The following is a 12,731-nucleotide window of genomic DNA, read 5'->3' on the forward strand; positions in this document are numbered from 1 at the left end:
AGCCGTGACGGCGTCCTTGAGTCCCGCCTCCTTCCCGTGGAGGTGCTGATGTCCTCCAGTCCTCCGTCACCGCAGCTCCAGTTCAGGCTGACGCTCGGCGCCTTCCCTGCTGGCCGGACGTCGCTGCTGCTCAGGCCTGTGCACACAGAGAGGAAGCAGCAGGGTTCAGAGCAGGTTGTGCTCACAAGTAGGTCAAAATATTAATCTGTCCAGTACTTTGATGGATTCATGACCAAATACTTGCACAAGTGACAACATTCCCCTCAGACTCTTGGCCTTGTTACCCTCTGACCTCTAGTGAAGATCATTGAGGGTACTAAGGAGGACTGCGTGTGGACCTACAGCCGAGCAGCAGCTGCTGTCGTCGGTATGGGAAGGGCAGGTGCTTGACCGGCGCTAGGCGGCGTGCCATGGCCCTGCCCAGGTGACCCGTGTGGCTGAGTGTCCCCACTGTCACGCTGTGCAGGTAAACCGGCTCCACCAGGTGAGACAGGAGTGCCCCCTGGAGGCCCACAACGTTCCACCTGATGAGACAAACAAGTTTAGAAAAGCTGACTGACAGTTTGACGACTGAGAAGGTGTTCACTCAGGGCCCATGAAGGAAAAGAAAGCCAGTGTCCTCAGACAGATGTGAGGTTTTCTGTGTTTACACCCAGTGAGGACGTGGAGAGGGTGGAGAAAAGAGAGGTGGCGTAGTTTGTCTACCAGCAGCTCAAAGAGGCTGACGAGACAAACAGTGAGGCAGCTGTGAACTGGTGCTGGTCTTGGTTTTTAGGTCAATGAGAGGTCACATCCAGACAAAATCTGTTTTTTGACTGACTTTGTTGGCATTTCGGTTTTGTGGCTTGCAAACCCTTTTTTGGAGGTAAAAATTTTACATGACTGTAGCTAAAATGATGATGGTATCCAAGTGCACAGTGGGTAAAGCTGCTCAAGGTGTAAGCAGCAAGTCATTTGTAAACTGGTGGTTTTGTATCAGTCATAACTGATGTTGCATTTCAGAAACTCACTTTGCCATCTTGTCAGTGCAGGACATGGTGACGAGAGGTCTGCCCGGCGCCACACCGTCCCACTTCTGATTGGCTGTTCGTGCTGTGATGGGCAGCGTCCCTTCGCCTCCGTCCACCTTCACCCTGAGGTGACAGCGGAACCTCCTGCTGGGATCTGACACAAGCAGAAGAAGAAGACTTCAGACCCTCCCATTCCCCCGCTGCCATGGCTGAAGACCTCAGCAGCTGTTGGACAGATTGCTGTGAAACGTTCATGCTCCTCAGAAGACGAACCAACTGACTGTTCAGCTAGCACCACCATCAGTTTCACTTTGGCTGTTGTGAGTGGAACATCTGCACAGCCTTAGCCCGTTAATCCTGCTAAACACGAGCATGTTAGCATGCTGACATTAGCATTTGGCTCAAAGCATAAAGCAGAGTTGTGAGTATGGTTGTCGTTGTGAAGAACTTCTGTCACTGTATTCATGTCTGGCACAAATAATTCCAACAAAAACCTGCACATGAACACCAAAAGTGCCTTTACAAAGCCTTTCCTCTTCAGGGAGACCTTTAAACCCTCCTCATTCAAACCCCAACCTGTCCTGGACCTGATGCTCACTGTGGATGTTTTACATACATTTTCTGCATCAAGCCCCAAAGCAGCTGCCAAAAATGAACCAGCAGCGAAACACAGATAAGCTGCTTAATGATGCCAGAAGTTCTGGTATTTATTAATTAATGTTTTCACAGAGCTAAAGTGTTTTATGATGGATTTTACCTTTAAAAATAAATGAAACTGCCTGAAGGTTAGTGGGTTTGTGCAGCAGCTAAGAACAGAATACAAACACTTGCAGGGCAAATAGATTATTACAGTATGCATCTACAAAAAGTTCATACTGTATTGACAATAACACAAAAAGAAGCAGAAATGTCAGATTTCTTGACATATTTACGACACCAGAATCCAAAATGACAAGCGTCAGAGTCATCCTCATCACCACCATCATCTGAATGTGTTGGCCTCACATGCAGCCGTGGTCTCATACGGACAGTTGAGTCGAGCGTCTCCGCACGGGGACGAGCTGACGTACATGTGGAAGAGGACGCCGTGCCGCAGCTGGAAGATGGCGCCGCCGCCACCTTTATTTGGTACGAAGATGGATTGTTCCTCGCAGTCTGCTGGCTGACTTCAGAGAGGAAAGACAAGTCCAACATGAGACAGAGACAGAGTGAAAGACACTCTGCCGATCCCTGTGGTGATGATGATTTGTCTGGAAGTGATCAGTTTGTATTTATTGATAAGTTTAAACCTGCAGATAAAGTTTCTGTGGCATTAAGAAACTTTATTTTCTGTTAAATAGGCAAGAACTTTTCTTGTTCTTATTCTTTTTTTTTCTTTTTTTCTTTTTTTAAAATAGGATTCGTGGACAATACGAGACATACAGAGTGATGTCAGCTTTGTACTTTACATGATGGCTTCAAAACAAACCTGAAGCCAACTTCTCCAACAAGACTGGACAACAAAGAAAACCAGAAAACCAAATCTTTCAGTGAGTGAATGTTTCAGGGTCGGGGCTGAGGATCGTACCTGAGCAGCAGCTCCAGCTGAGCGTACAGGAATCGAACCAGCGCCCTCCGGCTGACGACTTCGGCGTGGCAGTCGCTGAGCGTATCGCCGTGGTCGCTCACGTTGTCCGAGTCCAGACACTTGGTCCCAGTGGCCAGAGACACAACGTGGGCTGATCTGAGGTCAAATCCTGAGAGAGATGTGGAGGATGTGTGGGTATGAGTCACAGAACTACAAATATCTATAACTGATCTTTGGTGACTTGTTGAGCAAATGATCGGCTCTCTGATGGAACAAGACGTTCAACACGATGCAGCTCAAACGAGACGCCTAATTTGACTCTCAGAACAGGAAAACAAGGCATTTCCTCTCTACTCTGCTGCACCTCGGCGTCCTGTCATAACCCGAACGTTAACGAGCTGAGACGGGCTGATGAAAAGTGTATGACTGAACAATCACTCCGACCTCATCAAAGATTCACAGGACGGTAAAGATGTCTCCCCCTGGATCCGCGGGGTAATTTGAGGTAACTTGTTTGTTTGAATTGACTCAGATGCTCCTGCACTGACTGCTTTGGCAGGAAAAACCTGTGTGGATGGTGCGGTACCGTCTTTTTCCTTGAATTTCACCTCATAAAGTCAGAAGATACGTTCAGACTCGGGGTTTAGATCATCTAATATTCACAGTTCTAGACAGGACGTGTCATAATGGATCCCATACAGGATTAAACATGGCGGAAAAATGAAGAGGAATCAAGTGTCTTTGTCTAAATATAGAGGAAACAACAAGGGCTGGATATCTCTTGAAACAGCACATTATTTTGGTCTTTTAAGATGTCAGATTATAGATCACGGAGTCATACAACAAAAATACGAACGCAGCACTTTTGTTTCTTGTTTCTTTAATGGATGAGGACAGATCCTCAACATGAGCTGATGGCGGTGGATGAATGGCACGACGATGAGCCTCAGTTTCCCTTCATGGTAACTCTGTGCATTCAAACTGCCATTAACACAATGGTCCTGTGATGGGATCCATCTGTGAAGGGAACATTTCTTGGTGAGCTTTTGCCCACAGTGACGAACTGCACTCAGCTGAGGTCAATATGTTTTCAAGCATTAGCATGATGCTAGCTCGCCAGGGTACTCGCTGTCATTTTTTCTGACAGTAGGTTGGTTTTCATCCTGTTTTTATGCACATTTTTTTCCACTTGAGGGCAGCCGAGACAAATTGCAAACACAACATTCACATATCGTCACCATTAACAGTTGTTAGCAAACAGTTGCTTCGTTACACATCCGGCAGTTATAGAGGAGCATTATCCTTCATCTGGAGGCGTGTTTGCTCCTAATATTCACATAACTTCAGTGGATGAAAACACATATGAATTTCCAGTTTCTTTACAATTTGCCCTACATTTAGACCTGGTCCACACATATAAAGGTATATTTGCAAAGCAGACATTTTCTCTACATTTGGGCCTCTTGTTCACACGTTTTAGCTCAGTAAAATGCAGATTTAAAAAAAAAAATACACCTGCTAAAGTGCAGATTTCTCAAAACTCTGGTTAGTTTGTGTGTATCTGCCCATTGCTGCTTTGTGTAATGAGCGTCTGAAACACCAACGATGGCAGTCTACAGGTTGTTTTATGTTTGGTTAGCGCTGCTTGACCGTGTGCCAGAAAGGTGTTAAATGACTACAACTAGATCAATAATTAGCTGCTATTGTTTGTGTTTTTAAGCTAATACCATTAAAGGAAATAACACCTAGAACTAATGCAGTAAACTGTTTTGCAGAGATGTTGAATGGGCCGTTTGGTCGATTTGGAGGCTGTAGTTTGCGTCACTGTGTCGCTTTACACCCACAGACGTTTCTGTTGCCCCACTGACGGACCTGATCGGCATCATGTCACGTCTCCACCACTCACCTGTGGTCATTACGATCCCTGCCAGGACCTTGTGACGGCCGTGCGAGGTAGGGAAACAACTGTCTGTCAGCTCTGTGTATTTCTCTCTCACCAGGTGGAAGATGGACTCTGCGAAGAACTGCAGAAGAAGAAATGGCAGAAACGGTGTTGAAAGTGCTGAACGTGTCCTCTTTTTTTAATCTCTTTCTCTGTCGTTCTCCTCCTCATCTGACTTCTTTCTAAGTTTCCTGCCCTGATGTTTTCATTATTCCTTAACTGTGGTTGGCAGTTTTTGGACCAGGTCTGTCCCAAACACAAGGAAGCAAACTGTTGTCATGCAGTTATTTGAGCATCCTTGTTTTCTTTAGTCTTTATTTTTATGCATTTTGGTGATTTTGACACTAACTGGTCACTAAGGTTTTAAACTAACTGAGCTGCCGTGATGAGCTGTGTGTCACAGCCACTGCTGCAGCTCCACCTGCAGGCTGTTAATAAGAGCTCAAATCAACAGTCAAACTGAACAAAAACTAACACCTGAACCTGCAGCTTCACCTGAAAAGTGCCGATTCAATAAAAAGCAAAGCAACACAGCTTGTTGTCCTCCACATTAACATGAAATCAAATCACTTTTCGACCAATTTTTTTTTGACACCTGCCCTTTCACCCCGACCCTCCCACGCTTTGTCAGCCTCCTGGTGCTGCACCTCCAGGCACACCTGTTCCTCATCTGTAATCAGACGGCACCTGTCCCTCATTAAGGCCCAGTGTATAAACACCAGGCACTTCCTGATTCCACACCGTGTGTGTAGTTTACCTGCTGGTCCAGCCAGTCTTACCTGTCCCTGTTCTGGCTTGCTTGCTGCCTCCTTTTATAACCACGGACCTGCTGCACATTTGTTTCTTTAACCTTTAACTCAGCATGTTCTTTCTGGGTCAGCAAAGATTCTGAAATTAATTGTAAATTAAGGGAAACAACAGAGTCTTCTTGCTGCCTTTATAATAAATGTTTTCTGTGTCCTTTAGGATGCTACCAGTCCCATAAATCCACATAAGTAGAGTTTTGTTCTCTAGCATCAAAAACAAAACAAAAGTGCTTTAAAGGTTTATCATTAAAATCTTTTAACTCAATATTTGCAAATGCCAAAGAAAGCAAAGCCAATATCTTCCTACATCATCTCTTCTCTATTGAATAAAAACTGATTTTTTATGTTTCTACACATCACATGAATAGTTGGGACAAACTAAACACTATATTTAAACCTGACAACGTTGTGACAGCCAGTAAAAACAGATGCACCAACAGCCGTGACATTCGCCGGGACCACGAGCACGAGCTCGCCAAAGATCTCTGACAGCCGGTCAATGCTGTCCGAAACTCTCCACAGGAACAGGTGTCCCACTCCTGCCTGTCAAAATATGGCTAATTACATTTTGAGAGGACTGTCGCTCCTTTGGCAGACATCACAAAGTTACAGTTAGTTTCTAAAAGCAGCAAAGTTCAACGAAATGCTAAGAAGAGCAAAACAAAACATCAGCGTGCAGACTTAACCAGAGGAGGACCAGTGACCCTTTGGACTTCTCAGCCAATCAGTGTCTTTCCTCAGTTTGGAGGAAGAAGATGAAATGTTTGATGTTCTGAATTGAGGCCAGTAGTGGCTGCAAATAATTCATGTTCCATAAATTTGGATGTGATGGGGGTAAGCTGGACTTCCACTGACGGTCCAAAGCTTCAAGAACGTACTGCATGCTCTAACACGATCATCCCCGTCAGGAAAAAAAGACTTGTTCATCTTTTATGCAGCTTCAATTACGCGAGGGATGAAGCTGAAGCTGATTTCACAGGAGCTGTGGCGCCGTGGGTTAACGGGTAAAGCATGGCACGAAGACAAATAAAAGCTCCTCGTGGTTTGTCGGTTTGATCGATTTAAACGACTCAAAACAGGCATTTTCAGTGTGTGTTATCATGTTTCCTGTGCAGAAAATCACTTCCTGCTCTCCATCTGCAGTTCACGCTACAACAAAAGAGTGACATGACTATTTGATGACCTTGCTGCGCTCCCATTGGCCGGCACCAAAGTGGGCTGGTTTTAATGTTAGAAACTCTTAAAAAGCCCCATTTGGACTGGATTTGTTTCTCTAAGGAAGGTGAGGTGATTTTAACATTACCTGTGCTGGTCAGTGATTTTAATCCCTCACTGGGGGGACGTGTGTGTTTCACCCCCGGCCCAGTAATGATTACAGCTGCAGTTACCTCTGGTTTTATGTGGACTCACTGGCCCTCCTGTCATTTAAATCCCATCTGGAGCGACGTCCTAAAGTGGAGTTTTTTCCATCGAAACATATAGGCCTGTTTGGGTTAAGACGACTGAAATCACCACGTGCTGTTGCTCTCTCACCTGCACGCTGGTCTTTTTGTTTTAAATCACAGGTTTGTTTGCATTTTGGCAGCAGTGAAAGTATCCTGAACGAGCTATTAGCAGCTCCTGTTTGCAGCATCGCACTGAATAACGTCATGTTTCATGTGTGTATGTTCTGATTCGACTGGACAGATTTGACTTTTCTCACACGGCGTCTTTGCCTCAGCGTCGCAGCAGTGCATCCCTACCAGAAACGATGAGTCAGTTTCATGTTAGTCCACCAGAATGAGGCTGAAGGCATGAAGACCAACACGACAGCAGCATGAGCAGCTGATCCTGGAGCAGTGTGTGAGAACTGATCAGATCAGCACTTGATGAAGAGCAGCGTCTCTTGTTTTCTTCCAGCTCTGTCGATCCTTCACACCATACGTTAGATTGTGAAACTGGTCAGGATACCTGAAGTCTCCTCATGTCATTGATTACCCCAAACTCTCAGGAGCCCGGACACGACCTCAGCGCCTGACTGTCTGCATGTTAAACGTCTCTGGCTTTGTAAGATCAGACGTTTCTTTGGAGCGAAACTCTGTAGCTGAACGTTCTCGGGATGACAGTGGCACAAGGTCGTGTGTAATGAGTGTGTTAAACAATTATCTGTCAGATTATTATGCTCTTCACACCGCCTTCTCGCTCCACCTCAATCTCCTTGGTCTGCTGCCGCTCCTCCTTCATCCCTAATGTGCTGTAATAATGTTCATTAATGCGTCACGCCGCCTGACAGACCGTTCACAGTGAAGGGGAGACGATGCTAAATGATCAGTTGGGGAGGATGTGAAGAAATCGAGACAAAGAGGAGGATAGAAGCTTCTGCAGATTGTTAGGTTTTGTTCTTATCAGCCTAAAATCACCCTTTTGCTCAAATTTAGAGCAACAAAATGCTTTTTTTCATCCAAATCGTTATTGTTGCATCCTCCTGTCTATGGATCCTCATCGAATCCCCCGCAGGGTTTAATAAAGTACCTACATGTCCGTCTGTTCCTTTGCATATTTGGACGGCGGCGTGGCTCTGTATTAGCCGGGCTCAGTCACCCCCTTCAGCTCTGCGGAGCCGATCTTGGGAGACAAATCTTCTTGTGTTCATAAAGCACGACAGCAAAAGACGTAGAGGACAATTCCCGGAGGCTCAGAGACATAATGAAGTTGTTTAGATGCTACAGACGAGCGTACAGGACGCCATCCGGCTCTCGGGCCTCAGGACATGATGGCCATGCTGATGTGCGGCTCACTCCATTTGGTCGTGTACGATGCACCTCGGACCCATTTATCCAGACCATTTAGAAGAGCGGCGAAAGCTAAAGAGATTAAGGGCAAATTCAGTGTCGGCGCTTGAAGCTGACACGTCACCGCTGACGTCTCCGTGAGGAAACGTCTTTATTATGTGAAGACGGTTACTGAGAGTCTGAGGAGGTAAATTTCTGATTTTTTTTACAGTTTAAATGGAGTAAACCAACGCTGCATGTTTATGGTGAAATCAAAAATGTTCATCATTGAAGTGTTTTATTGAGAATTGTGTCTGCTGTGGGTGAACCCGTTTTTCAGGTTTTTGGTCATAAGCTATCAGTCTCTGCCCCCAGCTGATCTTTCTTGCCATGAAGCCACTAAAAATCCCCTCTTGCCAAAGGCAGTCTGCCTATTCTCCAATCAGAAGACGTCTTTAAATCTACATGCTGTGCTGTGGTGACAGAAGACTGACCTACTCACCTGAGGTAGCTGATTTTTGGCTCTGCTGCCCTGAAGGCCCACGAGCTTCCTCTCTGGTCCCAGACTTATGTTGTAAATAGACTGCAGGGCGGCTGCTGCTGCCTGGGCCTTGGCCAGCCTCTTACTGTGACCACACCCTTCAAACACCCTCCCCTCCACCCTAACCACCATGACAAAACTCCTCATTGGCCTGCCATGAACTCTCTCTGTCAGGCACATGTACCTGAGTCCTGGTCGCAGCTCATTGAGCAGCACCACTGGGCTCAGGTGCTCTAACAGCGAGGCGCTAAGGGAGCGTCGTTTTGGGTTTGTTGAGGAGACCAAGTCCAGCGTGAGCCGGACAAGTCGTCTGTGGTTGTAAATGCTGGAGAAAACCTCGTTTTTGGCTGCGTTGCAGTGCAGGAGGTCACAGTTTTCGCGCAGCGACGGCTCAAACTCTCTGAGGAATGTGTCAGGGATGTCCAGTTTATCTGCTGTAAAATCTGTAGGACTGCTGGGGAAGTTCCCCATGGTGGCGTGAGCCTGCGAGGCGTTCGGGAACTGGATGAATGACCGCAGAGCCAGTTCCGCGGCCCTCATCTTAGCCTGCTTTTTTGTGGGTCCTCGGCCCTCGAAGTGGAAACCATTTACCTCCACGCCTACAGAAAACACTGGAGCATGTAGCGGGCCGGTCTTTGACACGATCTCATATCGCAGACCGGGTCGTAACTCGTTCAGCTGCACCAGTGCGTTCTTCTGAGTGACGGCCCAGGCCGCTCTTTTGCATGTGAAGTGGCTTCGGTAGAGCAGCCGGTCTTTTCCATCCACCAACGGCTGCTTCCTCTTCAGAGCTCTTGGTCCATGTATGGGGAAAGTTGTGCAAAAAGTTGATGGGTGATACTTTCGCAGTAGGTCACAGTCCGCCTGGCTTTTATCATCCTGATTCTCCAAGCTGCTGGTGCCTGTTGACAGATCAAAAACATGGTAACACAGCCGTGCCAGTGGCTCTCAGAGACTGCAGTGCTTTGAGCTAAATGCTAACATCAGCATGCTAACATGCTCACAATGACATGCTGATGCTAAGTCAGCATAAATGTTAACCGCGTTCACCACCTTAGCTTAGCATGCTACCTTTCGCTAATTAGCACTAAACACAAAATGGGAACATCATTTGTTTTGGATGAGCTTATTTTTGGATTTTCTATTTTAAACGTGAGTGTCGGTGCAGTGAGACTTCACACTTCAGACTTTCAGAGGCGACTTTGTGTTAGCCTCACTACGAGAACATGTTTTTCTTTTGTTTTTTGTTTTTCCTGCCTGCGGTCTTTGTCTTACGTAAACATACACAGCTGCTCGTGAAAAGTCCATCAGAAACCCTATTAACCCTATGAACCCACATGGGAATCAGACAAAATGTTCTGCTGCTCCATGTAGTAAACGTTGAGATATTTCATCAGGTAAGTGAATCTCTGACCTGCTGGTGGTGACCAGTTTGGAACAGGCTGAAATGTGGTAAATCTAATCTAATCTAATAAAAGTGGTGTGTGTTGGTCACTGTGGTGTCGTGGTCGTGGTAATCTGTCCAGCAGCAGAACATGGCAAATTTCTGATTTATTGTCTTAAAATGTTTTTACTTGAATTGTCTGCATCCTCAGCCGATGACGCTCCAGTTTCCCAGTGTCTTACAGGACTGATGAGGGTGGATAAGATGTTGCTCCGTCCTGAAAAACAGCGCCATAAATACATGGAAAAATTACTTTTTCTCCACAGCGTGACGCTACACCATATGTATCCCAAACGGACAGATTCAGTATTTCCCTGCCGTGTACTTACAAATAAAAACAACTCATCTGATATTTCTGTGTTTGGGAAATGAGCCCAATTACAGTCATGACTCTGAACACTTGTACTGAATCGTTTTATATTCACTCCCAACCATAAAAGTAATGAAATGGACTGCGGTAAACACATTTATGGCGATAGCACCAACATAGTGAGTGAGGCCGGCGGTGCCGTTAGAGTCCCACTAAACAGACAGAGTGAAAACAAACAGAGAGGCGGCTCAGAGGCAGCCGGGGTAATTGAAAGGTGTCGGCGATAAGGACCGAGGTTTTCAGACAGGCAGCATCGAGGCCTCGAACTGAATGAGAAGCTCCGTCTTATTAACCCAGTCACACAGTTTTTGAATCAAGCGCAATCTTTTTCATTAGATTTCAGCTGATTTGGTGAGTTGTCTCAAAAGCATGTGTCCCCGGTGCGATAGCTGTTTTTCAATTAGATATATAAGAAAATATCCCACCTTTTGATTGTTGGACTATAATGAAATTCTGTCACAAACAACCGCGTTTCTCCAGATTTGGTGGGTTTGGTTTTTACCCACGTCCTCTCTCCTTTAATTTTTTTTTTTTTTTTTGGGAGAACGTGTAATAAATCCACTGCTGTTTTGTGTAACAACAGTACGTGTTTTTATCGACGACGTTAAAGGTTTCGTTGAATCACGTGTGGACAATCTACCGTGAGCCTTTTCGGGTTAAAGCGAAGGACCTGGTGAGAAGCAGAGCGACGCTGTTAATGAGTTATGGGAGCTGATGAGAAATATTCATTGGAAAACGTAATTTATGTGACTGATCGTTGCAGAAGACTCTACACATTTAAACTCTCAACACACAGAGGTGATTTTCTCGATCTCAAAGCCCATTGGCTCTCGTCCTCTGGGGGAAACTGCCAATGCTTCCACTGTGGCCCGCAGATGTCCAGATAGTGGACGGATGTCTGGGCCAAAACGTCGTCTTCTGTTTGCCAGTCAATATATATCAATATATATAAAATATATCAATAAACAAAAGGTTTTGGAAAATACTGGTTTCTGAGGATTTTGGATTGGTTTGATCAATATAAATACACATATAAAGAAAAATACAGAAATTTTCCATTTCACAGAAATAATAACTAGAGCCCGACTACAATGACAATAACTGCTACAATTTAATAACTTTATTGACTTTTAGGTGTCAAATTCTGGAACTAAATTACTAAACATAAGTGTTTTCATTTTTTGATCTTAACTAAAGATCAAATTAGGAGATTGTGGTAGTTTAAGTGATTGATCTGAGGAAATACATGTGATGATGTCGATGTTTCCCTCCACCGCAGCTCAAGAGGAGAAACAAAAGGAGGGTATTAACAACAAATGACGCACAGTTTTTCTTAATAAACACCTGCTTTGTATGTGCAGCTATAACTTTATCATCTTCTGATTTTGGTATTTGGCTTCAGGAAACACCTGCAGCTCCAACGCTGTAATAGATCACCTGCTGATCCCTGTTGGCCCCTGAACCAGTGACCCCATTTATCCCTGTTTAGATTTATTTGGTGCCCTGCCACCAAATAACAGCTTTTGTTTAGCAGTGCATGTGGGCCAGAATAGACTCCACATGCAGACATAAACACAGGGAAATATGGGCTGCAGTGGCAATTAGATTATTATATTTATATGATATACGGTGTATGAAATATTAATGCCTGCTACAAGTAGAAGATATTATGGGTCATTTTAAGACACTATTATTCATTGTTAAAGCCATAATTATCTTTAGGTACCAGTATAATAGTTTTTAGACAAACACATTCTGCAGCATTTTGGGATAAAACAATTCATTTTTTGTTCTACCTTTAAGCTCAAAGGAAAAATAATCTTAAATTCAAGTATGACAAACATTACAAGCAGCAAAAAGCTATAAAATACGCAGATAAAACAAAATCAGCTGTGCTCTGAGGAAAACTGTGACGAGCTCATCAAGTCCTGGAGACTCTCTCTGAAACTGTAAAACAGTAAAATCGCTTATTAAAAAAAAGCAAAGTGGTATCAAATAAGTTGTTTTACTTCTGAAACAATCACTATAAGATAAATTATGCAGGTCTTGACTTCCTGGTGGGTAATTTTACTGCCTGTGTGGCCCATTTTTACCCCTGGTGACTGGTGATTCTGGAGGCCACTGCAATGCAAACTAAAGTCATTAGAATAATGAACTAATGCACTAAACTACTGTGCATTAACCTTTCACCTTGCAGTTATATTAGGCGTGTGATGCCATTAAGTGGTGGGTTGATATGAGCGAGGGCTGTGAGATGAGATGCAGATGTAATGATGTGAGTCTCAGCTTCTGAAGGCAGGT

General features: G+C 44.8%; 1 protein-coding gene across 1 annotated transcript in view; it reads right to left on the minus strand.

Annotated features, from left to right (window-relative positions):
* Positions 1 to 316: 316 nt before the first annotated feature.
* LOC143329277 (double-stranded RNA-specific editase B2-like) overlaps positions 317 to 12,731 on the minus strand; it is a 23,937-nt gene continuing 11,522 nt past the window's right edge. The window contains exons 2-8 of the mRNA XM_076745103.1: positions 10,191 to 10,277; positions 8,578 to 9,518; positions 4,484 to 4,601; positions 2,578 to 2,746; positions 2,016 to 2,176; positions 1,011 to 1,164; positions 317 to 524 (exon numbers count right to left, since the gene is read on the minus strand). Of these exons, the coding sequence (XP_076601218.1) occupies positions 317 to 524; positions 1,011 to 1,164; positions 2,016 to 2,176; positions 2,578 to 2,746; positions 4,484 to 4,601; positions 8,578 to 9,518; positions 10,191 to 10,277 (1,838 nt within the window). The remainder of the gene's footprint in view (positions 525 to 1,010; positions 1,165 to 2,015; positions 2,177 to 2,577; positions 2,747 to 4,483; positions 4,602 to 8,577; positions 9,519 to 10,190; positions 10,278 to 12,731) is intronic.

The sequence above is a fragment of the Chaetodon auriga genome, chromosome 12, assembly GCF_051107435.1.
Source record: "Chaetodon auriga isolate fChaAug3 chromosome 12, fChaAug3.hap1, whole genome shotgun sequence".
Lineage (NCBI taxonomy): Eukaryota > Metazoa > Chordata > Actinopteri > Chaetodontiformes > Chaetodontidae > Chaetodon > Chaetodon auriga.